Genomic DNA, 26,746 nt, shown 5'->3' on the forward strand with positions numbered 1-26,746 from the left:
AAAAATATATATTCACTCATTCAATGCCAGGGACGTATTATCACGATTTTTAAGAGTTCGGACATTAAATCGCAGATACTGAAGTGATAAATTGATACTTGAGTATATTTGGGGAAACTGCCAGAGGTGGCGCCAAAAAACAGACTAACCCAAACGAGGCAGAAACCTGGGACTTTTCAAAGATAAACTAAATCAGTTCAAAACACGCAAATTATTTCACTGACCCCCTGCAGTCAGGCCAAGGACCCCCGGCGGTCCACGGACCCCACTTTGAGAACCGTTGATTTAAGGAATAAGCAAATGCAGATTTAAGACTTTTATTAAAAACATTTAGTTTGACTTGGTATAATTTTCTAAGAGAGACATTTAGGCTTTTGTTACATTTTTGGGGAATAAAACCAATGCATTCTTCTAACAGTACTTTGAAAGATCTAAACCAGACATGTCAAATTCATATTTGTCAAAGGACTCTTTGTAGCTGCAGCTTCCCTCATTGTCCAGTCCTGTTTTTAAAAATGGACTTGGTTGAAACCGATGACTGTTAATGTAACAAAACTAACTAAAACGTATTGCAAAATCTCAACTTTCTTAATCTTATTTACTATACATGACAAGTCAAAATTTTGGAAACGAGTTTAGAAAATTGACGTTTTGCTTTCGAGGGCCGGATCTGGTCCCCGGGCCGTAAGTTTGACACCCGCGATCTAAACGGTTACATAAATTGATATGAAAATGTGAAGATTTTACATAATATCCATGAATCCAAATCCGGGCCGGCTCAAAGCCGAGTCCTCTGATTGGCTGGAAGCTCGTCCTGGTCCAGCCCCCACAAGAAGGTGCGAAGACGAGTCACTTCCTTTTGGAGCTCCGGGCTCGGCACCGGTTGGGAAAGATCCAAGCGAGGGGTCTCGTTTGGCAGGATGAGAGGCGGGTGGTCCAGGAAGCTCTCAAATATGTCTAAAAATGTCAACAACGAAAAATGACGATAAATCCTCCCGAGGCCAGGAATTTTGTCCACTGTTGTGTCAATTTTGTTTGAACAAGACAGCAAAGGTAATTTCATCACTCCCAAACACATGAGACATCATTGGCCAGGATGTCCTCGACTGAGCACATTGGGTCTTAGTTAAGTAACTCCAATGAGTCCAAAGACAGAGCCCCAAAAAATGTCCACTCCAGTGGACGCAATTGAATGAGCTTTTGTGGACCGCAAAAACTCGGTGCGATCGTCAACGAAAAAGCATCGTTTCTTGGCTGCTGTGCGATTTTACGATATCACATCAAAAGAAATAAGCGAGTAATAATAGAGTGTATTTATTGCAAAGGTTGTTAGGATTAATCATCATGCAACCGCACTTTTACAGAGACTCTTCACTCTTCACTTTTTTAGTCAGATACCGGGGCTATTATTCTCAAAACTCAATGTTTCTTTTCTTGTCTCCAGAGATTTGACTCTGACTCCTTGGCATTTGACTCAGACTTGTTTCAAACTCAACCACGCCGACTATAAAATTTTGAGAATTGGCATTATCCTTTTACAGAGACTCTCCACTCTTCACTTTTTCAGTCAGATACCAGGGCTATGATTCTCGAAACTCAACGTTTCGTTTCTTTTCTTCAAAGATTTGACTCTGACTCCTTGTCATTTGACTCGGACTCGTCTCAGACTCAACCACGCAGACTATAAAATTTTGAGAACTGGCATCATCCTTTTACAGAGACTCTTCGCTCTTCACTTTTTTAGTCAGATACCAGGGCTATGATTCTCAAAACTCAACGTTTCTTTTCTTTTCTTCAAAGATTTGACTCTGACTCCTTGTCATTTGACTCGGACTCGTCTCAGACTCAACCACGCAGACTATAAAATTTTGAGAACTGGCATCATCCTTTTACAGAGACGCTTCACTCTTCACTTTTTTAGTCAGATACCAGGGCTATGATTCTCGAAACTCAACGTTTCTTTTCTTGTCTCCAGAGATTTGACTCTTGTCATTTGACTCGGACTCGTCTCAGACTCAACCACGCCTACTGTAAAATTTTGATGACTGGCATTATCCAAATCAAACATGAATTGATCTGCAAATTCTGTAAGAAGACAATTTAAGACAGTTGTTAAAAATAGCATGTTTGTGTTTGGTCTCATCTGTACTTGTACCCGGACCTTGTGGACTCGGACTTGATAAAAAGTGGACTTCGCTACAGCGCTGATAGATAAAAACTTTAAGCATTAAGGAAAATTTACACTATGTGTGAATCTATTACCTCCACTTAGAACCGTGCCAGGTGGGGGAGCCCAAGAGGCCGGGGGCGCTCTACTTGGTCCCAGTTTATAATGAGTAAGAAGGTGATGCAGTTGGGCGGGGCTTAGCAAGGCGTGGTCCTCTTGCAAACTCGTCCAGGAAGACTAGAAGCAAGAAAACGCACATTTCCGCCGGAATGGGATCGAAATGGGCAGCAATGGGAAAATCGTGTTACCTGAATAAGACGGGTTTTGGGAATACATAAAAAGTTGACTATGACTGACAGCTTCTTCATGAACTCAGAGGCAATGTCCCCAAGTCCCGCCCCCTGGAGCCAGTCCAGAACCAAGTCCAAGTTTGTGCGGATCTGCACGGCTCGGGACCAAGAAAAGAGTCCGTCTTTGGAAAAACACAAAATGCAAATGAATACAAATGTGAAAAATGGGACACAAAACCGAGTTTCATTTTTACATTTATTTTGACATTTATTTGACATTGACATTTATTTATTTACCGTATTTCCCGCACTATAAGCCTTAATTTTTTTTAAAAAGCTGATGGTGCGCCTTATAATCCGGTGCGCCTTATATATGGATGAATATTGAGATTGGGATTCGTAGACGGGGAATGAAGTGATAAAGTAAGCTTTACTCGTTTCTTTTGTGTGTTTACAGTTGAACAAGGTTGCTCATATAGTTATTATTTCCGTTATTATTGTAATTTCTTTGAGTATTACGATATTGTGATTGAAAAAGTTTGAAAATATGTCATTAATTGAGGGTGCGCCTTATAATCCGGTGCGCCTTATACATGGAAAAAGTTTGAAAATATGTCATTAATTGAGGGTGCGCCTTATATATGGAAAACGTTTGAAAATGTGTCATTAATTGAGGGTGCGCCTTATAATCCGGTGCGCCTTACAGCACGGAAAATACGGTCATTTCGTCGCTTTTCGGCCCTCCGCATAATCGACCTGCGGACAGCGGGATTTGACCCCTCACCTCTCTCCAGCAAAGTGTTGAGCAAAGACGTGTTGGTGAAGAAGAAGAGGTAGCCGAAGGTTTGGGAGGTGAGCGGCGGCGAGAGGCGAGCTTCCCGGGAGAGCGCGAGGGACGAGCGATACACTTCCACCAGCCCGGCCACTTTGGGCGGCAGCGCGGCCACGTCGTCCGCCTCCTCCGCTCCTTTCTCCTCCCCCTCGCCTCCCTCCGCTCCGACCTTCTCCTTCTCCTCTCTGGAGAAAGGGTTGGTGTCCAGCAGAGCGGGGAGGAGCGAGTAGAGGGTCTTGGAGAAGCGGGAAGCGGGTTCATTCGCGGGCAAAAGCGCGGCGGGCGGGCGTGGCCGTTTACCTTGGTAAGGTGGTAGACGCACTGCTGGAAGGTGTGCATGATGACCTCATCCAGTTGCGCAAGAGCTTCTGAGCATGTGTCCATGTCGGCCGTCAACACCGGATCCCCCGGGGCTGCGTGAGGAAAGATTTAAAATGAGGCCGAATTCAGCATGAGCTCAGCTATAGGCGTGATGTTGACGAAAATCGCGACGATGCGGCGGGCACGGATCGAGTACCGACACGTTAGGTTTTGGTGCGGGTCCAACCGTGGCATATTCGCGTTTTGACATTAATTAGCCCAATGACACGCCAAGCCACATTTCAAGCTCAGTTTTTGAAAATCCTAAATCACCGCCGTCGAGCTCATTTTATCGTAGTTATGGTTCATTACGACTGGGAAACCATACGCGGTGGTTATACAAAAGTCTACACACCCCGCTTCCAATGCCAGTTTTTTGCGGCGCAATAAATGACGATAACATAAATCATTTCGATGTTTTTTTCCACCATTAACGAATGCGGTACCAGTCAAAAGTTTGGAAACACCCTCGTAGTTTCTCCTTTATTTGGAAGTTAGGGTTAGCTTCCCGATTTAATAAACAAAAGCAATATTGATCAAAACAGAATATGTATATTCGGAAAATGTTTTATAATTCGCTGAAATCGGCTAGAAACCAGTCCAGGGTGTCGCCCGCCTAGTGCTTGAAGTCTGCTGGGATAGGCACCAGCGAGCCTGCGACCCTATAGAGCCACATAACGGATAGAAGGCTGGATGGGTTTTATAATTTGAACGACAGTTTTGAAACAGGGGTATAGGTATTTGAGATTTGAACAAGGTTTCTACGGGTATCAGCAAATCTAATTTGATGATTTTTAATGTTGTTTTTAATGCAACTTAAAACTTCTTTTCAAACTAAGAACAGATTGTTTGGAACGACGCGACTCGTGTACTACTATATAAGGCTACTATGCTAGCTTCAGGATGTTCAGGAGTCGTTGAATAAAATATGACAAGACCACAATTGTAGATCCAAAGTTTGTTAAATTTGACACAGCTTTCGGTTCCAAAACATTTCATCTGGTTTCATTTGAATAATTGAAAAAATGTTTGAGAACCACTGATTTAGAATCCGTAAGATAAATGCCGTTTGCCCAGATGACATTTTTTCACAAAGGTTTTATGATGCGAAAGATGCTGTATGACCTGGAATGACTTTCAAATCACAGCTGTGCATTTTTAAGAGTTAATAGCTAATATTTGAAAGTGTTTCTAAATGTTTCTAGTGTTTAAATATGTTTCAGATAGATAGATAGATAGATAGATAGATAGATAGATAGATAGATAGATAGATAGATAGATAGATAGATAGATAGATAGATAGCTTTTTATCTTACTATATCGCTAGCTTTTTATCTTACTATATCGCTAGCTTTTTAGCTATCTAGATAGCTATATAGATAGCTTTTTAGATGGCTATCTAGATAGCTATATAGCTAGCATTTTAGATAGATAGATAGATAGATAGATAGATAGATAGATAGATAGATAGATAGATAGATAGATAGATAGATAGATAGATAGATAGATAGATAGATAGATAGATAGATAGATAGATAGATAGATAGATAGATAGATAGATAGCTTAAAAGCTAGATAACTATATAGCTAGCTTTTTATCTGTACTATATCACTAGCTTTTTAGATAGATAGATAGATAGATAGATAGATAGATAGATAGATAGATAGATAGATAGATAGATAGATAGATAGATAGATAGATAGATAGATAGATAGATAGATAGATAGATAGATAGATAGATAGATAGATAGATAACTATATAGCTAGCTTTTTATCTTACTATATCGCTAGCTTTTTACCTATCTAGATAGCTATATAGATAGCTTTTTAGATAGCTATATAGCTAGCATTTTAGATAGATAGATAGATAGAGATAGATAGATAGATAGATAGATAGATAGATAGATAGATAGATAGATAGATAGATAGATAGATAGATAGATAGATAGATAGATAGATAGATAGATAGATAGATAGATAGATAACTATATAGCTAGCTTTTTATCTTACTATATCGCTAGCTTTTTAGCTATCTAGATAGCTATATAGATAGCTTTTTAGATAGCTATATAGCTAGCATTTTAGATAGATAGATAGATAGATAGATAGATAGATAGATAGATAGATAGATAGATAGATAGATAGATAGATAGATAGATAGATAGATAGATAGATAGATAGATAGATAGATAGATAGATAGATAGATAGATAGATAGATAGATAGATAGATAGATAGATAGATAGCTTTGCAGTTTGTTTGTGCAGGTCGTCACCTTCAAATTCCCACTCTTTCTCCATGTTTTCCACTTTAACCTGGAAGAAGTTGAGAAGCTCGGTGGCATTGGACATCCAGAACATGAGTGGTCTCAGGTCCGATGACAACTTCTGGACATTGGCAGCGCTAATCTCGCTTTCCGGCTCGCTTGAACTGGACACAACAGGTGATGCCATCCCCAAGTGAGTTCCTTACATAACTTTGGAAATTCAGGACTCGAATAATAACAGGCCGGGTTATTTTTACCCCACTCAATTTTGCAACTTGCTTTCATCATACCACAAAAATGTAGCGCAGTCATAACAGCGCAAGGACAAATGTATCACCAATCGCTTAGCCGGAGGCCGCTAAATGAAGCAAACATGAGCATGGAACAAAAATGCTCTTACTTTTGCGTGGGATGCTTTTCTCCAAATTCCTTAATGTTATCCTGCAAAGAAATTTGGAGACAGAAGAGAGAAAGGGGGGGGGGGGGGGGGGCATCTGGGTTTAGTGTGGAGGTGGTGGAGCGGGCCCTGCAGCCAGCGCCATTACAGCACATTTTCCAGCAACACAAGGGAGTGACATCAGCTCATCTCTGCTCCTCTCCAGAACCTAGTGGGCCGCATTGCATGTCTGCATCTGTCTTCATCAATGCGCTCACATCAAACGACACAGATAATATGCGCTAGAATTTCCAAACGCACAAAAACAAGGCTACATCATCTAATGAGATATACTACGTGTATTCCAGCAAGTATTCTGCCTTGCCCAAAACAATAATACGTATTAAGTCATAGATAATGGAAAAAAATTTCAACTATATCTATATATAGATAGATATTTACTTTTGAATCAATTAGCGGTCAAAATGTCATTTGGGTCATTTTAAACCGAATTTATTCCAATTTTTCGGGTATTTCAAAATGGTCTCAATCGACAGCTAGCGCGGTCTATATTAGGAATCAGGTGAGAAACTCAACGCCATTTCACACTGGTAAATAATATATCAGGATGAGAGAAGCAGATGCTTTTGTCAGGCAAAACATTGCCCCCCAGTGGTAGGATGACAAAGTGATTGATTTGACTTGTAATCCAAAAAAATGCTTGACTTTTTAAATGTTCATGTCACCGAGAATAAAGTGTAGCAGTTGTGGTCCATATGTCTTTTGGAAGATAAATTTAGAAGATAGATTGTTTAACAGTGTTTTATTTCTGCTTGTTTGTCCCAAAATTGCATTGCTAAGCATGCATAAAAGGCTTGAAAAAATGAATATAAACAATAGTTAAAAAAGGAGTCACCAAAAAACAAATCCACCATTAAGTTGATTCATGTTCCAGTTAATCTGCTCTCGATTTGAAAAGAAAACTGTACTGCAGCATTAACTGGCACAGCGGATACTGTTAAAATCTCACATTTGAGTCACTGTTCTGACTTTGGTATTACTTTAAAACACAAGGGGAAAAAAATAATATAATAATTCAATTTGAAAGCGTTGAGATATGAGATGAAAGTGTAAAAGAAAAAAAGTACATAAAAAATACTCACCATAGATGTTGATTCTTAAATGTTGTGTGAATGTATTCAGATCACTACTGACACATTTTATGAGTTGAAACGGATTCTAACACGTTTTGCTCAGACCGACCAATCAGAGAACGGAAACATGCTGATGTCATTGTGAGAATGAACTAGAATTGTGATTGGTTGAAAAAAGACTGACATTTTGTTGAGATGACATACACAGTTGAATTTGACTTACCCAGACGATGTCCTTGATCTGATTGGCCGCCTTGAGTAGTATCTGCGGCGTGAGCGCGGGGTCGAGGCGCTTGGACGCGTGGTCGATCATGATTGACAGCAGATACGCCGGCGCCAGAGGTCCTCCTCCGGAGTCGGGGGAGGAGTTTTTCGATAGTATCTCCTAAGAGACCATTGACAGACATAAGCTAGCTCAGTGTTGTGCCGTCCTGAGTTACGAAACGTTTTGCTTTAGCGCTATCACATGGCATATTTTATTGAGCAACTCCAGAAAATGAATCGTGCAACATCACCAGTTATATTTCTGGCTCATCTGCCCAAAAAATGCATCATGAATTAAAATCTGCATCTATTGCTACATCTTCCACACAATTTGCTCTTATTTTGAAAAGAAAAATGTACATGAATGACAACGTGCACCTGTTGCGTAATTTCCCACTTAATTTGCTCTTATTTTGAGAATCTAACTGTACAGTACTGTTTTTAGCATGGCACTAAATTTGATTTATATGCTGAATAGATATTGGACCATCGCTAGTTTTGCTGGCAAAAAGTGAGGAAATTATGGCGTCTTTATTGCTACCGAGAGTAAAAAAAAAGAGAATTTTGTCAATCGAATCATGCAGTGTAAATCCAGCCAGTGATTCTTTGTGGTGGACAGTTCCATTGGTTGTTGCCATAGCGGGTCAAAAAATATGAAAATAAATCCTTCTTAATTTGAATTGAGATCAGCAAAAATAACATAAGCTTCTCCGATAAATTTGTGTCCACTGTGGTGGACATTTGTTATGTTTCGACTCATCCGAGTTGCCCATGAAGTCCTAATGTCCTCTGTAGAGAACATCCTGTCCTTTACAATCACATCTTATCATTCTGAGAGACAAGGGACAGAACAGTGGACGCAAATGTGTCTCAGGCCGATAGGCGAACATAGCGACCAAGTGACCCAATACTTTTGCACACTCCTCCCTCACCTGCAGCAAGGCATCGGCATGGCGAGGATGGAACCTGAGAACGGACTCGGTGGAGCCCAGGTAGTTCCTCAGCGCCTCCTGCTTGTCGGCCAAGCCCGAGGAGCAGCAGGGGTGCGAGTCGTCCGAATGCCACGGCAGCGTCAGCGCCAACGGAGGAGCCGGGGTCACTCGGGGGTCGCGGTACAAGAACAGGAAGTGGTCCCCGAGCCCAATCACGTCGCCCGCTTTTAGGACGCGCTCCCTGTAAAGAGCCACGCCGTTGTGTGTGACGGCACCTCCTCGGAACGGACGTATCAAGGCTGGAGGGACGTGGAGCAGAAAACATTGACAGGTAATTGAAAAGGTTTGAGTTTTCATTTCCATTCTCAAATCATCTTTCCCCATTGAAATGAATGGAAACTTCAATAATAAGTTCAAAAAGGTTACTCGTGGTAATTTAGTAGCTGAAGTTTACTCATGTGTACTTTTGAACTTTTTGACTGATCCAAGCTAGAGTAAGCCTTTACTTGAGTCATTTTTGACTCATTCGAGCTACCCCACTAAGTCCTAGTGTCCTCAGCAGAGGACATGCTCTATGTGCCTTGGATTGAATATCTTGGCTCTTAAAGGGATAGTGTGTCCGATTTAGAGCGTTTGTGCCTTCAATTGAATACCTGGACTCTTAAAACATTAAAACAACAATAAAGTATTCAATTACTTAATTACTTTAGTACTTAGAGATTACTAGTAGTACTTTAGTAATTAAAGTAAGCCTTTACTTGAGTCATTTTTGACTTAAGTCCTAGTGTCTTCAGTAGAGGACACGCTGCATGTGCCTTGGATTGAATATCTAGGCTCTTTAAAAAAAAACGTAAAAATACGTCTTTGGTATTGAACGAGTTAAGAATTATTCACGCTCAACAACGACATGTGAAAATAATTTTTATACGTGGCTAGCGGATATACCTCGGCCGACGGGTGTCTCGGGAACAGCCGAATCCCTCCTGACGAGCAAATGCCTCGCCAAAAGGTCGGGCGCGGACAGGAAGGTGTCCACCTTGAGAGGCTTCTTCCCCTTCCTCTCTCTTTCTTTGTCCTTCTCCCGCTCCTTCATTGTGGGCTTTCTCCCAAACACGTGCGTATGCCCCGCCATGATATACAAAACAAAATCCTAAAGAAAACACGCAGCGACGGGGAAAAAAAAAAGGTGAGGGACATCTGGGGGGTCTCCCAGTTGACATCAGATAAGGAGGCCAACAGAAGCAAGTTGACATTATACAAAGTGTGTCACAGTTTGCCACAAAGGGAACCCGCGTGAGGTCATTGTGCCAGATGGAGTGATGCGCAATACGGTTTTTGTGTGGGGAGAGCGTGCGCCGTCCGGGCGTCGTGTTCGTCTGCAGATGTTTTGAGTCGGACGCTGGACGGGAGTGGCTCGCGGTGAGATGGAATGCGGAGATTAAGGGCATGCAGGTATGATGTCATGACCTGGGCGCGCGCGCGCGTTGACGTCGGCGACGCGGGATAGCATCTGTTAGCGTGTCTTGCCTTGCTCTGGTCGTAACCCTGCAGCAACAGGAAGTAGGGCCGGTCCGTGGGCGGAAGGATCAGACTTTGGGACATCAGTTCCAGGTCGCAGCTGGAGTAGTCCTTGGTCTCTTCGGGCGGCTGGTGCGTCCATCCCACTTTTGCCTCCGCCTTTGATGCTCTGATCTGAATACGTCGACCGGAAAAGTTAGAGATCAATACTTATACCCATGATGCTATGAGTGTGTTAGATTATGTGATTATGCTTTATGACCTGAAATTGTTCTCACTCCAGCTATGCACATCTTGATTATTTTCTCAGTCAACATCATGTTGTGAATGATACTTTATGATTTGGAATGACTTTCATAGCGACTTTGGACGTCTTATTTTTTTCAGTGTGCATCACGATGTGGATGATGCGTTATGATTCGGAATGATTTTCGGCACAGGTTTGGACAGCTTAGTATTTTTTCAGTCAGCTTTATGATGTGGATGATCCTTTCTGTGCTGGAATGACTTTTGGTTCAGCTTTGCACATCTTGCTTATTTTCTCGGCTTTGTGATGTGGATTATGCTTGATGATCTAAATGACTTTCAACTTCAGCTCTGCACATCTTGGTTACTTTCTCAGTCACCCTTATGATGTGGGTGATGCTTCATGATTTGGAATGGCTTTCAGTTCAGCTTTGGACATCTTGCAATTTTTGCAGTCAGCTTATGATGTGGATGATGCTTTATGCGCTAAAACAATCTTGCTTATTTTCTCAGCTTTGTGGTGGATTGTGCTTTATGATTTAAATTTGCACATCTTGATTGGAGGGAAATGAATTCAGTTCAGTTTTGGACAGATTGCTTTTTTTCCAGTCTATCTCTATGACATAAATGATGCTTTAAGACTTGAAATGAATTTCAGTTTAGTACATTTTAGTTTTGTACATCTTGCTATACTTGCAATCAGTTTTATGATGTGGGTGATACTACTTTATGACCCAGAGTGACATTCCGTTCCGCTTTGCACATCTTGTTTGTTTGCTTAGTAATGTTTTATGAATTAGAACGATTTGTAATCATTGGATATTTTCACAGGCGGATTTATGATGTGGATGATACTTTATGACTTATAATGACTCTCACTTCACAGTTGTGCATTATCAAGCGTTACCTGTTAAAATGTCTTTACCTCCTAACGTGTTTGGGACATTTGAATTTGAATGTTTGCTTCCAAACTTTTCACTTGTAGTGTGTGTACAGATTTTCTTAAAATATTCACAAATGTGTATAGTGTATTTTTCGTTACCATTATAACTGAAGAAATAAACACGAAACATTGTTGAGGGTGATTCATGTCAAATAGGGAACGCTGACATCGCAGAGGAAATGCAAAAGACAGCGGGCATTACTGCCCTCTACTGGACACATACAGTACCAGTCAAATGTTTGGAAACACCTTCAAATTCCTCAAGAAATTCAAGTTATTAACTCCTAAAAATGCACATAAGTGAACTGGAAGTCATTCCAGCACATCCGACAGAAAATATCAAGATGAGCAAAGCTGGTCCAGTGTTTGGGCAAGAGGTGGCGTACGTTGAAGTCAACTCCATGAAATTTGGGCCAAGTGCGTAACATGAAGATGCCGTGAAACCTCTTACTCAGTTGCGACGTTGTTTCCCTCACCTCTCCTTGCTGCGGGTTGATCATGCTCACGATGTTTTTCCTGTCCTGCAGCGCTCCGTTGTTGTTGCCCGGCCGGGCGCCACTCGCATGCGGGTCATTGCTCACGTGGTTGCCTTGGCGGCGCCTCAGGCTGATGTTCATGTCGCTGATGCTCCTCCTGAGCTCCGAGTTCCTTCCGCGGTGGCCGCGCTCGCCCTCCTCGGTCGCGCTCCCCGACGACATCCTGCTGCGCCTCCAGCGCACACCTGCCGGCCAGACCGGCCCGTTGGATGAGCGCCACCCGGCGTCGCAGCCGCCGCGCCGCCATACCTTGGTAGCTCTCCCGCTCCCTCTCCTCTCTTTCGTAGTCATCCTTCCTCTGGATTTCAAAGCGCCGCTCGAAGCCGTCTTTCGGCCGCCACATGTCGGCCAACAGCAGGGGGCACTCCCACGGGGCTACGTTTCTCCGACATTCCGTCTCCCACTTGATGGCTCCATCTGGCTGCTGGATGGGTTTCCCGATGACATCACACAGCAGGAAGTCCTCGGGGATGTGCTTCTGGAGAACTGCAAGGTAATGGAGGAAGGGTGGAGGCGCTTACTTCTTTGTGCTTACGTTATGTCAGAGGTCGTCGCATACTGGATAAGTCAAAAGAACCATTGTGCAGTACTTTGACCATTTTGGGTCATTTTCTTCCACGTCATTCTTGCAGTTTTTTTAGACAGTTGATGGCACACTCCTGGTAGTGCGATAACTAAGTGGTCATGCCGTGATTTGACACGATGTCATCAACTGGGTGAAATTTCAGCTCCCTGATGTCTTCTTTTATTGCCTTTCCTTCGATGTAAAATACCTTTGATGTAAAGATCAAAGGATCGGGCAAAATACAGCTCAAGGATAAATCACGGCCAAGATATAACATTCAGAAATCCGTGATGCACTTTGAGCACTGTATGCTGTAGGAGGCGCTATATAAGTCACACAAAATTTAGGCTATGCTTGACTTGTCCAATTACGTCCAATTCTTTGTCTTTCAGGGACTCCTCTAGTCCAAAGGTTCTCCAATGAGAGTACTAGAACTCACTTCAGGGTGTGCGTGAGAAATTAACAGGTCACTGCAGGTATCTTTTCAAATTAAGAGCAAAATAACTGTAACAAGAAGCAATTCATTTTCAAAATGCCATCTATCTATCTATCTATCTATCTATCTAAAAAGCTAGCAATATAGCTATCTAGATAGCTAAAAAGCTAGCGATATAGTTATCTAGCTTTTATCTTAGCAATAGCAACGGTATCTGCGTTTTTTTTGTACCTGCTTCATCGGTCTCCTCCCGCTCCCTCTCGGTGTAGCGAGTGATAACCTGAGCGATGAGCTGACTGGCCGTGGAGTGAACGTTGGCCAGCAGGGAGCGATAGTTAGCGCCGCTCGATAGCGCATCGCCGTAGATCTTGATCAAGCCCGGGGCGGAAGACGAAGCCGGGGGGACGTAGTGGTGCGCCGAGTGGGCCCAAAGCTCTCTCTCCCTCTCGCCCGCCGCCCGGTCCCGGTCGCTGTTGGAGCGCCCCCGCAGGAAGAGGTGGGAAAGGCGCTTGGCGCGCGACTGGGGCGCGGCGGGCCGAGGCCTGAGGAAGGCCGGGGACGGAGACGGCGACGGGTTTGGGGACGCCAGCGAGGGAGTTGAGTTGGAAAGGGAAGAGGAAGGAATGGAGGGGGTCTCGTGAAGGGAGGCCGCGTCCGAGCTGGTGGTCGACCTGGAAGGCAAGGTGAAGACCGCAGTCAGTCCCAATTGTGTAAACGCTTGTAAAGGTGTAATTATTAATAGTTATTTATGAATATTTTTTTCCTTCAACCACTCAAATTGTTCAGTGGTATCAGTTCTAGCCATACATATCCATGAACTGGTCTCTACCGCCACCTGCTGTCTTGAAGTGAAACACAAGTCAACAAAGAATTCTCTGGTTGCTGACATAGTTTGAACGCCGCTCAACAGAATGTCGCAAAAATTACGGGGAAATCGATGTGATCAATCCTATTAAAATGTATCTCAAAAATTGAAACTATAATGGTTTTATACAGTCCAAAATTTGGACAAAAATTATTTTTGTACACAAAATCTCGCTCATCCAGCTGCAACCACATAAAAATGGCAGAATCGTGGCATTTTAAAATGTTATATGTTTTAATCATCTGCTAAACAAATAAAACACAATGAATACAATTTGTATTTTGAAATGACTTGAAAGGAAGACAAAAAATGTAAGAAAAATTTTGAGGTAAACTTGCAAGTCAAAACATTATGGTCATAAAAGGAAAGTTGACAATAAAAGAAACACCTCGATAAAATAATCGCCATGGAGCAAAGGAATACTGTAAACCAGGGTTATTATAATTATCAGGGGTGTCTCGATCAAATATCGATATCAAACAGTAGTCTCATATCATATAAGCTTGTTTTGACGTGTGAGTGGCATAGAGGAAACTCTATACCCAAGTGGGCCGGATGGACCAATAAAATCCTGTTATGTAACTTTAAAACAACAAATTCAAAATAGTTTTTCAATAGTATCCAAAATAGTACAAACACATCATCACTTTTAATCATAAAACATTAACATTACTATTAATCATTTCAAGATTTTCATTTATTGAAAACATTCTCGCGGGCCGGATCAAATCGGTTGGCGGGCCAGAAGCAGCCCGCTGACCATATGTTTGACACCCACCAGTTAACGGATTATATCAATCTATGTTTGAATTCTCCCATTAGCACTCCTATACAAACAGTTATGCAATGACAGTCGGGTCTGTAAAATGACACTTTGAAATACATATTGCCAAATTCTGGAATGAAAAATATGAAAAGACTGACTTGACAGAGACCGCGCTGGGCCAGCGACGCCCCAGCTTTGCAAAATGTTTCCTGGGCGAATTGATCCAAAGTCCGACCGGGAACTGGAGTTTTCTGACGCGAGGACTGCCTGACCCCTCCATCTGATACATACGCAAGGACGGAAAAACAAAAACAAAAAAAACACATTCAAAGACCCACAAATCTTCAAAATACAAAAATTGAACCCGGATATTGTGTCACCAGTGCCTGAAATGAGACAATATAACAATAGGATGATGTCACCGTCAAAATATATCAACAGGATGGACACACTGTAAGTTGTCAACATGTGGAAGTAAACACGGACGAATCAACCCAAATGCAGTTCCTGAAAAAGACCACCTTTTAAACAGGAAGCGTTCTTTTGTCCGATTCAGCTGGAAGGGGCCGGTCCCCACTAGAAAGCCACTTGGCCGCCATTTTCTACAAATTGCAATCAAAATATTATTTTTCGGCCGCTCTACGGTCATCTCATTATTGACTCATTCACTCCCATAGACGTTTTTATACGTATATATATATATATATATATATATATATATATATATATATATATATATATATATATATATATATATATATATATATATATATATATATATTAGTGAATGACTTAGATTGCTTTTCTTTTAGAGAACATAAAATGTTGTTTAAAATGTAGAATTTTCAATCAATCAAAATCAATCCAATCCAAATCAGTATCGAGAAAATCGATACCAAAGTTGATATCAGGATTGTATATTTGTATACAATTTGTAGCATGTTTAAAATATTATGACATAATTAAGCACTCAACAAGAAAGTTTGAATAGAAAAAAACTGTTATCAGGTTTTAATATCGATTTCGAGGATACTGACACCTGTCTTTTTTTTTATATCGAATTGTAGCTAGTATCATCCCTTTACATTTATTTATTATGGTTTCTCGCGAGTCCCTTGTGTGTTCCATTTTTAGCTAGAATTTTTTTTAAATAATTTTTATTTTTAATATAGTTTGATACTTTTTTGGGGCACATTTTTTGTTTTGTAGAATTTTACATTTGTATTTCTCGAGCCTAATCCCGCTTTGATTTGTATCGCCATGTCTTCCTGCCTAAATTCCTTTTAGTTTTTATTTATTTGGTTTTATTAGCTTCATGTTAGCTGCGGATTTTTAATAACATTATAGCATACGATAAAAAAAAACTTTAATCTTAAAATAAATACATAAATAAAAATAATGTATTAGCGATACTGGAACCAGTTTTTGCTCTGTATCATTCGTTACCGAAATCTCAAGTATCTGTACAGCTCTTAAAATGTACAAAAAGCCAAAAAAGGACATTTAAAACTACGTTGTCTTAAAATTATTCTCTACTCACCCACGGGAACTTCAGATCCTTGTGTGTTTTTTTTTTTTTTTAGTACCCTAAAAGCAAGTGCGCAGTAATCTAACAACCCTCGCTGTTTGACGTCCCCTGTGACAAAATTCCATTTTTCAGTCGGCCAGCCACGTACGCGTGCGTCTGTCTAATTCCCGACGTCCACGAAGACGGTCTTCCGTTGGGTAAAAAAATCCTCCAAATGGACTTTTCTCCCGGACAACTCGGGCAAGTTTTGCTGGTCGTCCGCTGCCCTCGGCTTCTCTGAGTCTATAGATAGAGAAACAGGCCCATTGTTCTAAAGTGACAGAATTTCCTTCCTTTGCAGTGGACAACACCTATATCCTGACTGAGAGCGGGAGAGAAGGAACAAGTACTATGAAAGCGGGAAAAAAATGGGTACAGTCACTCGGACCTTGGGGACACACGGCGTGGATTTCCATCAGTCATTCTTGTCCAGGTTTAAGGGTGATTGGCGGGACGTTGGACATCTTCGCTTGTTTGCTTTTACGGGACAGCGGATGAGGGGGGAGTCATACGTAGCGAGACAGGATGTTGGACACCTGCGATATTTGAAGGACAAAGCAGTGTCTGTGTTTCTTCAAGTTACGGTTGGGAACATACGGCTCGGGGGCCACATCCGGCCCAGAAACTGTCACTATCAGGCCCTCACAGGGACCATCGAGTCAAAATAAAATCGAAAACAGTAGCTAGCAAGATTATTGTTGCCAACTAGGTGACATTTTCAATGTTTTAGTAACTTTTATGACCCATCTAACAAGTACAGTGGACCCCCGTCTTACAACGTCCCTGAGTTACATTATTTTTATGTTGTGATGCGGAATACTGAGTTTTTTCGTCCCCTTTTTATGTTATTTTCCCAGTTTTAGGCCCAAACAGGGACTATCAAGTCAAAATAAAACCAGAAACAGTAGCTAGCAAGATTACTGTTGCCAACTAGGCGGCATTTTTAATGTTTTAGTAACTTTTATGACCCATTTAACAAGTACAGTGGACCCCTGGCTTACAACGTCCCTGGATGTGGAATACTGAGTTTTTACATCCCTTTTTATGTTATTTTCCCAGTTTGGGGCCCAAACAGGGACTATCAAGTCTAAATAAAACCAAAACACACACACACACGTTTGTTCCAAAGTAGCAAAACACAACAGATTCTTAATACATTTGTATTTGCGATCCAATTCTCCTGTTCAGCATCGGTGAGATTAAATTGTCACACTAAATATTTCCAGTGTAGTGAATACGCAAAATACTGACCTTGCCCTTTTTCGAGAAAGATACAGAGAGATATAACAAACACTTGCAAGCAAAGTAGCAACTTGCGGAACATTGGACAAGATTTCTTGTATCTTCTAACTTTCTTGTGTTAGCTAGCCAAGGACAAATATTTTCTTACTGTGCTCACTAAGATGTTTTTTTTTTTTAAGTTATTGAGTACCACAACTTTCTTGAACAGCCCTTTGCAAAAACACAGCAATTTTACAGTTTGTTTTTTTTTGTCTTGTTATTTGTCTAAATCTTACACACTGTCCCTTTAAGTACCTAAAATAAGCAATTACTCTCATGCATAAAGTACGTGATTGCTTAATTCATTGCTTAAGTATTCAAATACTATTTTCATCAGTTAAATTGGTTACTCAAGTACCTAAAACAGTCAATTATGTTAATGTATAACGTAAATGATTACCCAATGTCCTAAATTATTTGACTCATTTAGATACTAAAATTACTGAAGCACTTATTCAACACGCTGAAGTTTTAATAATCATTTTAGGTATTCAAATACTAAAGAAATGAGTTAAATCAGTTTCTTAAGTACCTAAAATAATCAATTATTTTAATACATAAAGTATTTGCTTACGTAATTACCTAAAGTATTTGAATATTTTAGGTCCTAACAGTACTAAAGTAATTACTCATGGTACTAAAGTTTTTGTAATTAATTATTTTAGGTATTCAAATACTGATGTCATCCGTTAAATTAGCTAAGTCAATTACGTAATATCAGGTAATTAATTATTTAATTATGTAAAGTAATTGATTACTTTAGGTACAAAAAGTACTAATGTAATTACTTTATGTACTAAAGTTTTAGTAATCAATTATTTTAGGTATTTAAATACTAAAGAAGTCAGTTGAATGACTTAAGTGCCTAAAGTAATCCATTACTTTAATGTATAAAGTTATTGATTACTTAATTACCCAAGGTAATTGAATATTTTAGTGCATATCTCACTCAGTAGCAGGCATTTTAAGATTACTCCTTTAGTCAAATGCTTGGAAAAAATGGAAAAGATATAAAAAGTACCTGGGTTTGAATATCTGGACTTGTAAAAAAATAAATAAATAAAGATATAAAATGTATTTTGGATTGAATGAGTTCAAAGCTCAAAGCATTCTTCCATTTTTTTGTGTGTGTGTATGCAGTCTTGGTGAAAAAAGTTGGGACACTCCCCTAGAAGCGGAGAAAATTGTGAAAATGAAACTTAACCAAGTAGAACGTGAACGCGTCCTTGGCTGACGCTATATAAAGAGCGCAGCTCGCTCGCTCAGTTACTCACGGACACACACACACACACACACACATTGAGAAAGAAGACTTCATCGAGACGCGCCGAGCAGAAGATGAAAATGAAAAAGACCTCCGTCCTGATGTTGGCCATGATCATCATGGAAGCTTCTGGCTATTCCATAGCCAAAGGTATACACACATTTGTAATATTATTTACTAAGGGGAATTGATGCTTGTTTGATTGGTATTGATGTATTGATTGGTTTTTCCTTTTTTTTTTTTTTTTTTTTTGCTGTGCAGCTCGTCCTTACAACTTAGATGGGTTAATGGTCACTTTGTCTTCTGATGGAGGCATGAATAAATATGACATCTCTCACTACCCTCACTGTCCAAAAGGTGAGAGTCACGTATTGCGCAATCAAGGCATTCGTCTATCTCTGTCACCTGCTTGTTCTCAATCAATGATTTAAAAAACACACACATACACATTCACAAAATCAAAAACGTCAAATCGATGTTTTCTATTTCTAAAGACGGAGTGATGTTCTACCCACCTGACTTCCCTTTCGGCCCTCATGATTATCGGACCTACCCAGATGGTGAGATTAAACTAACTAACTAACTAACTAACTAACTAACTAACTAACTATCTATCTATCTATCTATCTATCTATCTATCTATCTATCTATCTATCTATCTATCTATCTATCTATCTATCTATCTATCTATCTATCTATCTATCTATCTATCGAAAGAGCTATCTATCTAAAAAGCTAGCTAGCTATCAAAATAGCTAGCTTCCTATCTATCTATCTATCTATATATCTATCTATCTATCTATCTATCTATCTATCTATCTATCTATCTATCTAAAAAGCTAGCTAGCTAGCTGCCAAAATAGCTAGCTAGCTTTTTATCTATCTATCTATCTATCTATCTATCTATCTATCTATCTATCTATCTATCTATCTATCTATCTATCTATCTATCTATCTATCTATCTAAAAAGCTAGCTAGCTAGCTATCAAAATAGCTAGCTAGCTTTTTATCTATCTATCTATCTATCTATCTATCTATCTATCTATCTATCTATCTATCTATCTATCTATCTATCTATCTATCTATCTATCTATCTATCTATCTATCTATCTATCTATCTATCTATCTATCTATCTATCTATCTATCTATCTATCTTTTTAGCTAATTATCTGTCTGCGTGTCCATTAGGTGTGACCATCTGTCTGCGTTACTGCCTGGAGACGAAGACGTCGCCCCACACCATTTTCACCCTCGGCCTGGACAGGCAGACCCACGTGAATCTGACCTCGGACGGCAGCGGCGACTTTTGGTTGAACACGACCACCTGGGGCAGCAGATTCGAGGACGACCGGAAGTCCGGTGACGGGACCGAGGACAAAGACTTGACCGGGATGTGCCTGGTGGTCTACCCGATGGACGGGATCGCCAGGATCTCCAGAGGAACCCACGAGAGATTGACGGCGGAGATACCTGAGAAGGTACGGCTTGTCCGTCACATCAGTCCATCCGTCCATCATCAAAATCTTAATTCGCGTTTGTGTCTTCAGTACGTCATCTCTGGTGAGCCGGTGATCACAATGTCTGGTCTGGACGGTCATGTGACAGACCTGCAGATGTGGGATTTCCCCTCAGTGGGAAACATCTACCGCTACCTGACTGATGACAACAACAAGTAAGAGCCACCTTATGATGATAACAACAGATCAAGTCATGTGACCTCTTACAACCTTTGCCCCCCCCCCCCCCCCCCCAAGGTCCAGAGGCACCACTCTGACATGGTCTGCCATTCGCTACAAAGTGAAGGGCAGGTCCCAGCTGAAAAAAGTTGGTCCAATCAAGTGTGGCCACCAAGAGAACCAGGAAGAGCAAACGGTCTCTCCGTCATATTGACTGACAAATGAGTTTAAATGATTGTTTTAATTTGTTTTTGTTCATTTGCAACATTCAAATCCTTGGCTAAGGTCTATTGTTGCTTCATAATATCATAATCCAAATATCACTCACACCTGATTGTCTTTTGTTTGTTTGTGTAATCATTAAAAAGTATTAAATCAAATCATGTCATGAAAAAAAGTGAAATGTACTTTTTTTTTATTGCTTTAAAACACACTTGGTTGTGGAAATGGTGTCACATCAAATGCAATAATAAAGTTGTGTGATAAAAATAAAAAATATGTATTTTTTTCAGTATATTATTTTTAGTATGTTAGTATTTTTATTTGTATTTATTTAATACATATTAGGAAAAAATAGTTGTATTTCATGATTATTATTGGAAATTCAATCTTTTTTAAATAATAAAGCACAAAATCTAATGGGTATATTTAATAAGTTAAATATGTATTAAGAATTATTAAGTTTAAAAAAAACTTCAAGTTAGATATATAAAAAAAAATATAAAATAAAATAATGAAAATACTTTTACATATTCATCTCATAACATTTTATGGTAATAAAATAAATGAAAAAAGTATAGTGTAGTAGCGTGTATTGAACAGTTTATGTGCAAGTTTGTTTAAACGTACAAGCACTATGGATTACTAATAAATATACAAAATATACAGGCTCTCTCTTCACAGTGACATTTGGATGATATATATTGAGTCAAATTAAATCAAGTACACTACGTTTCATGTTTCAGTGGTATCTTGGTATAAGAATCATATATACAGTATGTACTATACAGGTTTACGCGGATCACGTGACTTGGAGCATTTTCCATATCCACGGACACGCAATCTACTTTTCTGCCACAAGATGGCAGCCTCGGCCAAATGTGGGAATGAAAAATTATAGTACCGTTGGCCGACAGGGTCTAACGTCGCTGAATAACAGAACGTAGCATAAACTGAAATATTCAACCAAACAGAGAACACATATTGCGACATAAAAATTAACAGCAAGACACAAACACGACAAAAAATAAACAAAAAAAGCTGTAAAGAAAAAAGCAAAGATGCGAACAAGAAAAACTAAAACACATGGATAAAAAATGCAAACCACATAGAAACAGGCTGCAAGTAATATATGCTGCATCCATAAAAACAAAGCAAAATTCCAAAGCACAGAACCGCAAAAAAAAAAAAAAAACACACCGAGTGTAATAAAGGAATGCAAGTCGGCACACACGCTGATTCAAACCGCTAGAGGGCGACACGGGACCAGTAACGTCGTGGCCTGGTTGATTCCCGTTTTGTACAGTACATACTGTAGTTCCAATTTGACGTGGACAATTTATGATTTAATCGCTAATACTATTGTCCTTTTTTTTTTTTTTACATTTTATGATTCCATGTCCCAAGGTAATCATTTTTATATTTTTGACGTACAATTTAATTATTTTCCTTCGACCCCCCCAACAAATAAATAAAAATAATTCAACAGCTGCCTGGGGGCCCTCATTCACTGCCAATGACGAGCCAATTTATTTTTGACTATTTTACTGGACTGGCAAGTGAATGAGCAGGACCAACCGCAGAGATGGATTTTCTTTTTTTTTTTTAATTGCATTGACTCAAAACATCTCAGACGCAGTTGAAATTCAATTATGAACAAACACACAACTCATATAAATTGAAGGATATCTGACTTTTGGGTAAAATTTTAGGATGAGGTTTGCATTGTTCCAAATAAACTGCGTGTGGATAAACAACGTCTTTCGATTATTTACGTCAAAGATCCGTTTACTGGGCTGGCAGTGAATAAGTAAAAAAAACAAAAAATACATAAGAATAGGAGCTAGAAAAAAAATATGAATTTGGAATGTGACTTTTCAAAATAATTTCACCTTAATTCTAATATTTTAGGGAAAATAGTCAAATGAGGTCAACCTTTAAAGGATCTAGTTCATTTGAAGTTCATCCTGAGATTTCACCCAATAGTCATTTTTGTTTTGGTGAGCCAGTAACCATTATAGAGTATAAAAATATCTTTTGCCATTTATTAATAGCGTTTGCAAAAAAAAAAAAAAAAAACAATTGAAAAGAGTGTAAAACATAGAAGAAGAAACTGAACTTTAGTCTGTGACACACAAACACCTCTAAAATGTTCTTTTGTGATCTGGTTAGCGCCAGGAGGTTCTAAAATAAGACGCGGAGGAAGGAAGGGCGTGGCCGGCTCCGGCCGGCATCAGATGAGCAGCGACGGCGTGGGCTTCTTGCCCGGCCACGCCTCTTTGGCGTACTTCTTTTTGCGCGGCTCGTTGTGGCTCTCCGGGAGGTAGGGCACGGTGACCGGCGTGGGGGCGAGGGTGACGGGGCGCCGGGGGGCCTCGGGGGCCAGGTCCACCTCCGGGGCCGGGTTGGGGAAGGGCAACGGGAGGCCGCCCTGCATGGAGGCGCCGCCGGGGGCCCCCGTGGGCTGGTTCTCGTGGCTGGTGGGCGGGAGATCCCCGTAAAGGCCGCCGCTCATGGAGAAACCGTGCATACGCTTTGAGGCAAAATCGTCCAGGCCCAGCGCGTTGTGGCCCTCCGAGCGCCGTTTCTGTGAGCGCACAAGGTTTTTTTGTTTTTTTCAAACCTTCACTGCCATTGGCGGCTCTAAGACACAATTTTACTGGACTCTATAATATTGGGGGTACGTGAAGGCACCTCAGGGGGTAACATGAGATTTTGACGGGATTTTTGCAGGCACCGGGAAACCAAATTGAATGCTTTTTAAATGCCATGACCGGAAAAGTACCGTTTTCTTTTCAAATTGAGAGCAAATGAATTGGAACATGAAGCAACTTAGCGCGGAATCGTGTTAATGGGTAATACGTATGTCATAATAGGCCTGCCTAACCCTATAAGCGCCAAGTTCCTTACCTTGATGGGGACGACGGCCGTCTGCACCATGTTCCTAAAGCGTCCCACCGAAGGGTCGATGTCCTCTGTGAAACATAAACAACACCTTCGCCTTTCAGTTTCTTTTCATGTTGTTCAAAACACAAATAATTTTTCTTCTAATTCTGTTCTCATCCAGTGCCTCGCTGGCCGACTAAATTTAGCAAATGCTCTTCAGGCGTACCCGGGTTGATGATGGAGTCCTCGTCATTGAAGGTGACGCGGGAGTTCCTCCTCTTCCTCTTGGGCCTCTGGATGTCCAGGTTGCCCTCCTCGATGGTGAGCGTGGAAATGCGCTTGTTGTGGGCCGTGTTGAACTCCGTCAGGTTCTAGGCGCAAAACGGCAAGCTTAACAGAGGACACTTGTCCACAAATGCCCCCCTTGTAAATGTTGGCACCTCCAGCTCCGTCTCCTCTTCGGGCAGGCCGAGAAGCCCTTTCAGCTCGTCCTCGTCGCCAACTTTAATGTCTCCCGTGCCGGCGCCCCCCTGGCTTTGGGGCTTCTCTCGGATTGTGTAGGTCCGTGTGGACGCCCCGAAAGACAGGGTGGAGTCGATGGGGACCTGCTGGGGCTTGTGGGGCTCCAGGCGGATGTGCCCGAGAAAAGTACCGTGTGCTGCAAGGTGAAACGGCGGAAACGTGCTCGGACGGATAGAATCATTTGATGACGGATGGAAAAAAAAAAAACATGGATGACTGTGGAATGACATGGAATGATGTCAAATGGTAGAGAATGAAATGGAATGCTAAGTTATTATAATAAATGATGTAGAACGTGAATGAATGGGAAATTTCGGGGAGGGGGGTGAAAACCTGAACGAAAAAATCTGGATGCATGTGGAATGATATGAACTGATGTCAAATGATATGGAATGCTACGTGATTATACTAAATGATGTGGAATGTGAACAAATGAACAATTTTATTGAGAGCAATTACGTTTGAATGATAAAATGCTGCATGAAAACAATGAATATACGTGGAATGATATTGAATGATATGGAATGATATGCAATATATTACATGATGTGGAATATGGAGGCAGCAATTGCGTGTGAATGACAATATCCTGAATGAAAAGACCTGCATGCATGCGGAATGATATGAAATGATGCCAAATGATATGGAATGCTACGTGATTAGACTAAATGATGTGGAATGTGAACAAACGAAAAATTTTTACTGAGAGCAATTACGTTTGAATGATAAAATGCTGCATGAAAACAATGAATATACGAATGATACGTGGTTACAGTAAATGATGTGGAATGTGAATGAACTTCATTGAATGCAATTAAGTGTGAACGCTGAATGAAAAAAAAAGAATAAACACTTCTAATAATGATGATTTCAATATTGACCAAAACAATCATTATTTTGGCCATAATTGTGCAGCCCTACGTCCAAAATAAAAATGCTTTTCTGTGCGTCAAAACTCTGCTTATGTGTTTGACGAATCTTCCTCGAATGGTGTGGAAAAGAAAAAAAAACATTTAATTTTTACGCTAATGTTAAAAGGACACATCTTTACTCTTGGGCTTCATTATTGGTTAAAAAAAAAAAAGTGTGTGTCTTATATTTGGGGAATTACGGTATACACTAAAAAAAATATGGCATTTCCTTAAGCAGTTTAATACAAATTCATTTTGTTGGCGTCTACTCTTACTGCTGTTGAGGTCGATGAGAAAGAGCCTGTTCAGGTGTTTGTGGTAGACCAAGGCGGCGTGGACGCGCGAGCACGACTGATGGTCGATGGTGAAATCGCACCAGTCGGGATTCCTGCCGAACAAGTAGAATTTCTTCTCGTCTATGATCAGTTTCTAGAAAAAGAAGAAGGAAAAAGGGAAGAACGGAAGCCTTTTGTTGCAGGCGCATTGCCTCCGTTTGCCCGCCGTCATCTGTGCCGCTGAGGCATAACTCAACAGTGGAACTCCCCACTGAGAAGCCTAAAAATCAGGGCTGCGCGTTATTCTGACACCTTTCGGGAGCCGTGCAGCCACCGAGAAGTGAGGCCGGTGTGAAATACGCGCGGCGCTCACAGGGCTGCACGCCTTGTATCCGGTGCCATTAAATCCAACAGTCACACTTCAGCGAAAGAAATTTAACAGTGATTCTCAACGTGTGGGTCAGGATCGATTACGTAAGAGAATATTGAATGAATGAATAATCTCCTCAACTCACTTCAACCTAGTTCCTTGGTACCCAGATGCCACAAGATGGTGGAAGAGTCCCGTTGAGAACCACTGTTAGTATCACATTCAGCTTACCTCGATGAGTTTGTCTCCTTTCATCACATCGAGGTGGAGCCCGACGGGTGGCTTGCCTCCCCTGAAATCGAGAGCATCTTAAAACTGGAAATAATACACAATGCAGTCTGACGGCGAGACTCAGGTGCAATGAATGAGAGTCGCGATTGATATTTTTCCACAACATTCAATCGCCTTCTACTTGTATCGTGGCGGAAAGACCTCGTTACAAAAATGCAAAACAAAACACCGGTGATTCCTAAATATCGTCGGGTTAGGAGAGCAAATGATTCAGTGGGGAAATAGTGAAGACACGATGCTAGCGCGTTAGCATCGGCGACATGCTAACCATGGCAACACAAAATGGCAAGCGCTAAATAATGTTGAGTTAACTCTACAAATATTTGAGGGCCTTTCGGTGCATCCCCGATTGTATCGCGCCCCAAGGTAAGGCGAAAAGGTGGTGCAGTTTCTCACCATGATGGACAGTCAAAAGGCGGAGGGCCCTCTGAATTAGTTTTAGTCGCCATCTTGGCTTCATCCTCCAAAAGCCGCGGTGTGTTCTGGGTAATGCAGGAGCGCGGGAGCTTGTCGGGAGTTGAAGTTTAACAATGGAGACGCCGCTACTCAAGAATGATACGATTTTAATGAATTTGTTTCAGTGAATTTATTGATTTATTGTTTGTTGGTTTATTTAAGAAACAGCATTATGTAATCTCTATTTTTGTTTTTAAAACAACATCTCAAATTTGTTGTACTACGAACCTAAAGTTGAATGAAAAAATCGCAAATTGAGTTAAAAATGTACTATTTCATGATTAAAAGTAATAGTGATATTATAAACTACAGCAAAAATTATATTTGTGTGTGGATGTAACAAAACTAACGAAATAAATAGAAAAAATAAGTGTGTTTTCAAGAAAACTCACTTTTTTATAAGATAGTGAGTAATATATGAGCTTTGAAAATGAATTTATGGTATTACTGTTAAGCAGAAACGAAAATAGGAAGAACATTTTGCGATGGTGTGTGTGAGTGTTATTCCGG

General features: G+C 40.6%; 3 protein-coding genes across 5 annotated transcripts; 1 reads left to right on the top strand and 2 right to left on the bottom strand.

Annotated features, from left to right (window-relative positions):
* Positions 1-303: 303 nt before the first annotated feature.
* rasip1 (Ras interacting protein 1) lies at positions 304-16,470 on the bottom strand. Of its 2 annotated transcripts, XM_088411135.1 has the most exons (16): positions 16,057-16,470; positions 14,675-14,796; positions 13,117-13,556; positions 12,134-12,370; positions 11,825-12,069; positions 10,169-10,333; positions 9,587-9,791; positions 8,642-8,940; positions 7,669-7,830; positions 6,316-6,356; positions 5,925-6,079; positions 3,590-3,702; positions 3,242-3,524; positions 2,476-2,639; positions 2,263-2,404; positions 304-957 (listed from the first exon to the last, which is right to left on the bottom strand). In XM_088411135.1, exons 2-16 carry the CDS (start codon positions 14,794-14,796, stop codon positions 779-781), a joined length of 2,952 nt encoding a protein of 983 aa, XP_088267261.1. In that variant the 5' UTR covers positions 16,057-16,470; the 3' UTR covers positions 304-778. The 2 variants fall into 2 exon arrangements, with proteins under 2 accessions (XP_088267261.1, XP_088267260.1); XM_088411134.1 differs by lacking the exon at positions 16,057-16,470 and having other exon boundaries at positions 14,675-14,815.
* Positions 16,471-18,605: 2,135 nt separating this feature from the next.
* On the top strand, positions 18,606-20,820 carry LOC148426187 (uncharacterized). 2 transcript variants are annotated; one of them, XM_088411137.1, is made up of 6 exons: positions 18,606-18,778; positions 18,890-19,012; positions 19,123-19,188; positions 19,819-20,108; positions 20,178-20,302; positions 20,385-20,820. In XM_088411137.1, the coding sequence occupies exons 1-6, from the start codon at positions 18,703-18,705 to the stop codon at positions 20,518-20,520; spliced, it is 816 nt and encodes a 271-aa protein (XP_088267263.1). In that variant the 5' UTR covers positions 18,606-18,702; the 3' UTR covers positions 20,521-20,820. The 2 variants fall into 2 exon arrangements, with proteins under 2 accessions (XP_088267263.1, XP_088267264.1); XM_088411138.1 differs by having other exon boundaries at positions 18,611-18,778; positions 18,890-18,985.
* Positions 20,821-22,556: 1,736 nt separating this feature from the next.
* Positions 22,557-26,260, bottom strand: LOC148426188 (nuclear inhibitor of protein phosphatase 1-like). The gene is made up of 7 exons (XM_088411961.1): positions 26,177-26,260; positions 25,721-25,781; positions 25,120-25,273; positions 23,852-24,069; positions 23,638-23,782; positions 23,436-23,500; positions 22,557-23,112 (listed from the first exon to the last, which is right to left on the bottom strand). Exons 1-7 carry the CDS (start codon positions 26,227-26,229, stop codon positions 22,759-22,761), a joined length of 1,050 nt encoding a protein of 349 aa, XP_088268087.1. The 5' UTR covers positions 26,230-26,260; the 3' UTR covers positions 22,557-22,758.
* Between the last annotated feature and the right edge of the window lie 486 nt (positions 26,261-26,746).

The sequence above is a fragment of the Hippichthys cyanospilos genome, chromosome 3 (genome assembly GCF_059441005.1).
Source record: "Hippichthys cyanospilos isolate Australia breed blue-spotted pipefish chromosome 3, RoL_Hcya_1.0, whole genome shotgun sequence".
Classification (NCBI taxonomy): Eukaryota; Metazoa; Chordata; class Actinopteri; order Syngnathiformes; family Syngnathidae; genus Hippichthys; species Hippichthys cyanospilos.